Source organism: Chelmon rostratus, chromosome 23 (assembly GCF_017976325.1).
Source record: "Chelmon rostratus isolate fCheRos1 chromosome 23, fCheRos1.pri, whole genome shotgun sequence".
NCBI lineage: Eukaryota > Metazoa > Chordata > Actinopteri > Chaetodontiformes > Chaetodontidae > Chelmon > Chelmon rostratus.
In genome coordinates, this window is record NC_055680.1 from 19,430,133 (window position 1) to 19,434,388 (window position 4,256).

A 4,256-nucleotide genomic window follows, 5' to 3' on the forward strand; every position below is an offset into this window, starting at 1 on the left:
GGGGACAGCAGCGAGACGTTTTGAAACTATCCCCTGTCACGTGACGTGGTCAGTCGCTTCAGGGTTAGCTCGTTCGGCTAGCAGCTACCTCACAGCATTACCGTCGGGAGAACACGGAAACAAACCCGGCAGAGATTGTCCACCTCCAGCGGGACGTTTTCACCGGTACCGGCGCGCCTCCATCGTCTTCTCCAGCGGTTGTTCCCGGTTGTCCGTCCTCCTGGTCCAGACCGGCCGTTAAACCTGAAACATGTCGGCGGTGCAGCGTATGAAAGTGGCGAACGAGCGGCACAGCAAAACCATCACACAGCGGGGACACGTCCAGAAAACCTCGGTACTGACAGCCAGGCTAACGGCTAAACAGCTAACGCTGTTACTGCTTGTGGCACCACCGCACAGCTGCAGCTGGTCCGATATAAATATACACGGACTGTTTTAAATGGATAACATCGCTGCTATAATTCAGGTTTTTGGTTCAGATGCGAATAAGTGATGGAAACCACAACATCACAGCCAGCCCTGCGGTGACAGAGCTAACGTTAGCCTTAGCATTAGGAACAACACAAGGGATCCGTGTTTTCTCAACATAGCCTCTCATTTTTGAGGTGTTTTATGATTATTATCGATCACATGCGAGCGGCAGACAGTCAGATGGTGGCCGGTGGCGTCCACTGACAGGCTAACACACGATAGTAAATGACAAAGAGCCAGACTCCGTAAAGAAATCTGCGACATTCATGTGATCGTGCGCGTCCACAGAGCTCCACACCGTACATGTGTAAATGAAGACCTCTGCTCCGCAGACAGACAGACAGCCTTCAGTTCGGCCTCACTCACAGTGTGCTCGTCCCGGCCTGTTTGGGAACATTTGTGCTTTTCCAAACCGCCTTCGTACCTCCTGAACCATGTAAACACTGCGGTGGGCGGAGGCGCCTCGTGCGACGTTTCCAGTCAGATCCCAAACATTTGTGTCTTTGAATGAAAGCAGGACGACTTTCAGGAGGCCGTCAACCGGGTCGTTTGTCAGTGGAGGCAGTGATCCGCTGCTCCACATGGTGCTGGGATGTGATGTGTGACCACAGAGACCTCTGACAGGACTCTGCTTATAAGAGGCCGCCCGCCAAATTACCATAAAGACACATTTAGGGAAACAGTGTAAGACTTCATCAGTGTTATAAGAAGTCTTTGACTGTATTTCATGATTTTAATGGTGAAGGGAGGATTTATACTTCGTTTCCCAGAATTCTGAATGAAACTATGTGAGATCAGACTTGATGTCTCGTGTTTGCCTCAGATGTGATTTAGTTCCTCATATGTCTCACTTGAAATGTGTCCTGCTGGAGGAGTCGCAGTGAACCGCCGCCGTCATGCTGCTGATGACCAGCAGCAGAGCGTCACACCTGTGTGGAGGATGTTTTCTCACCTGGAGTTCGCTTCATTTGGTCGGGATCGGGTCAAAATGATGCATTTTAGTCCTGCTCACACAGACTGTTGACTAACGAGCCGAGGGCGCGAACGTGTCGTCACACAGACTGACGGGTGCGTGGTCGCCTGCAGGGTTGATCGGGTTTACTGTCACTGCTGTAGTGTTACAAACCTTTACTTCAGGTGTGACTTTCCACCTGTACAGGTGCGTTCAGTCTGTGCAGGAGGAAGACGTCTGTCGGCTGTGTTTGTCTTTATTTACCCAGAATGCTCAGTCCTGAGCTGATGCACCGGCTGATAAATAGAAACATATAATGTAGCTAATTGTCAGGGCTAATTGTTGCACCTGCAGACCTAATCGTGTAATTGATAATTGTGTGTGTGTGTGTGTGTGTGTGTGTGTGTGTGTGTGTTTCAGCGGCCAGTCAACGAGGAGAAGTCTCCGGTGGGCCCGTGGCTGCTCGCTCTGTTCGTATTCGTGGTTTGTGGATCAGGTGAGTGTCACATGTAGATGTGAGCTGTAACAAAGAACTGACAGAGCTTAATAGAGGCGGGGTGTGAACGACCACGCTGACGCTGTGACTAAAAGAAGGAGCGATGGTTGGATGGTTCCACCTCTTCGTGCGTCCGGCTGATCTCCTCGGCAGTGTCCTGTGCTCGGTAGATGTAAACATTCAGATCTGATCATGAGCTGCAGGTGAGGGCGGGGCTCAGGTGTGCTCCGGCTCACGACCTCTGGCCAAACGGGTCTGGAGAGTGTTCTCTGCTCTCATTGGTCAGACGTGTCTGTCCAGAGATCAGCGAGGCCGCGTACTGAGTCCAGATCAGACCTCTGTTCAGTCTCTGGTTTCTCTGTCAGAGCGCACCACAAACACTGCAGCTGAGTTTGAGACTAGACCGAGACCGCTTCCTGACAGGGTCCCTGCGTGCTGACACAGCCAGTGTCAGCATGTGTGTTTGTTTGAAGACGCCGTCTCCTAGAGTCTGCCCCCCCGCCTCTAATCTGTGTGTGTGAACGAGATCGATCTGGTTTGATGTGACGACGATCGTCTGAGCACGTGCAGACCAACTCGTCACACATTAGACACGGCCGAGACCAGGACCAGGACCAGAAGTGTGTCTGCTGTGTGTCTCTGTCGTTTCTCGTGGCCGCTCTGATCAATAATCACTTCTCGTGTGTGTGTTTCTTTCAGCCATCTTCCAGATCATCCAGAGCATCAGGCAGGGCATGTGATGACCTTTGACCCTGGAGCCAAGCCTGTCAAATGGGAGGGGGTGGAGCCATGTCGACCCCGCCGCACGCACACGCACACACACACACACACACACACACACACTCTCTTGTTCCTGTGGAGCTGGTTTTTCTTCTCTCTGTAGCTCAACCTGTTTTTTTTACTTCCTTCCTTGTTGATGAAGCTGATCAGATATTGGTTATTGATTGCTGTCGATGAAGTCTTACCTCTCCTTCCTGTCACGCAGTCGTCCAGCTGCTGTTTCTGTGGGCCTCGCTGATGTTTCACTGAAGCCGATGTCTTAGTCTCGTCCCGTTTCTCCGTCGATCTGACGGCGTCTCCGTCGTCGTCCAGCGGCTCGCAGCTTCGATCGGCTTCCTCGCCGTCGACACGTCAGTTAGCGTCTCACCTTTAAAGCCCGCGCGCTGAGCCGCCGCTGTGCTTCCTCTCCTTTAGGTTTATTCAAAGTCAAATTCAAAGCAGTCAGTCTGACTTCTGTCGGCTGCGTCGTGAGGTTTGACTCCGGAGGATCCAGAACGGCGGCGACGGCAGCTGCACAGCGCCATGAATGAATCAGAAACATGTCTGCGGCGGCTGAAGGATCTAAAACCTTCTCAATGCGCAGAGGGACGAGAGGAACGCAGCGTCTCGCCAGCTGTTTCCTCTGAGGCCGACAGAAGCGCTTTGAAAGCTCTTGTTCTGATGGAAAGGAGCGGACTGGCGGCCTCAGACGACAGCGGCTCGTGGCTTCAGTCAAACTGCGGCTTCGTCCCACGTTTCCGCTCGACTGGTGTCGGTGTGGGGAGACGGGACGCCGCTGCCGTTGGTTTAGTTTTTGGAAAGTTGAAGTAGTCTGAGAGGCGAAGAGCTCCGCGAGCCCCCTGCTGGACGACCTGCTCCGCTTTTATACAAAATAAACCACAGATATTTTCTCTAAACGCTCTGGTGTCCGTGTGCTTCGTTCATGCCTGTCTTCATTTGTAAGGAAGTTGTCCTCAAATCAGGAACCTTCACATTTTACATGTGTGTGAACTCATGCAAACATCAGGCTGAATGTCCTCTGTCAGGTCACATGATACAAGTCATCAGTGTGCTGCAGCCCTCAAACAACAGGATGTGATTGAGCAGGATTACATTTACACAGCATGAAGACACAGGGACAGTGGTGTGTCTCCACAGCGGGAGGGGACAGGTCATCACAGAGCAGATGAAATGATGCTTTTATGGAAGAGGCTGATGAGGAGTGTTTGGCGTGCCACCTCCACCTGTACATCAGTGGAATACACTGTTTAAGGTGTGTGTCCCCATGCACCGCACAAGATGAACTCAAAGAAGACCCACCACCACCAGAGTCCTGAAGGACCACAGGGGAGGTGTCACAAGCAAGTCCCTGAAAGCCTCACTGTCATTCTGCAGGTACGTCTGCCACCAGGTACGATCACCTGACCGCTGATCTCACACAACATCAACACTGTGAACAGTAATAACCTATTATAATATCAATAACTAATATTTGTCAGTAATGAAACAATAAATCATCGGACGCCCACTGTGCCTCCCACGTAGCGACGCAGTGACGTCAGAAAAAGAAGATGGCTG

The 4,256-nt window shown here is 51.8% G+C and overlaps 1 protein-coding gene across 1 annotated transcript; it reads left to right on the top strand.

Moving 5' to 3' along the window:
• Positions 1 to 55: 55 nt before the first annotated feature.
• Positions 56 to 3,589, top strand: zgc:85858 (uncharacterized protein LOC405879 homolog). Its single transcript, XM_041965276.1, has 3 exons — positions 56 to 334; positions 1,844 to 1,919; positions 2,619 to 3,589. Exons 1-3 carry the CDS (start codon positions 251 to 253, stop codon positions 2,657 to 2,659), a joined length of 201 nt encoding a protein of 66 aa, XP_041821210.1. The 5' UTR covers positions 56 to 250; the 3' UTR covers positions 2,660 to 3,589.
• Positions 3,590 to 4,256: the final 667 nt, after the last annotated feature.

Coding starts and splice junctions, on each gene's coding strand:
- zgc:85858 (XM_041965276.1), top strand. CDS start 251: ATGTCGGCGGTGCAGCGTATGAAAGTGGCGAACGAGCGGCACAGCAAA. Junction 335..1,843: donor GACACGTCCAGAAAACCTCG/GTACTGACAGCC, acceptor TGTGTGTTTCAG/CGGCCAGTCAACGAGGAGAA. Junction 1,920..2,618: donor ATTCGTGGTTTGTGGATCAG/GTGAGTGTCACA, acceptor TGTTTCTTTCAG/CCATCTTCCAGATCATCCAG.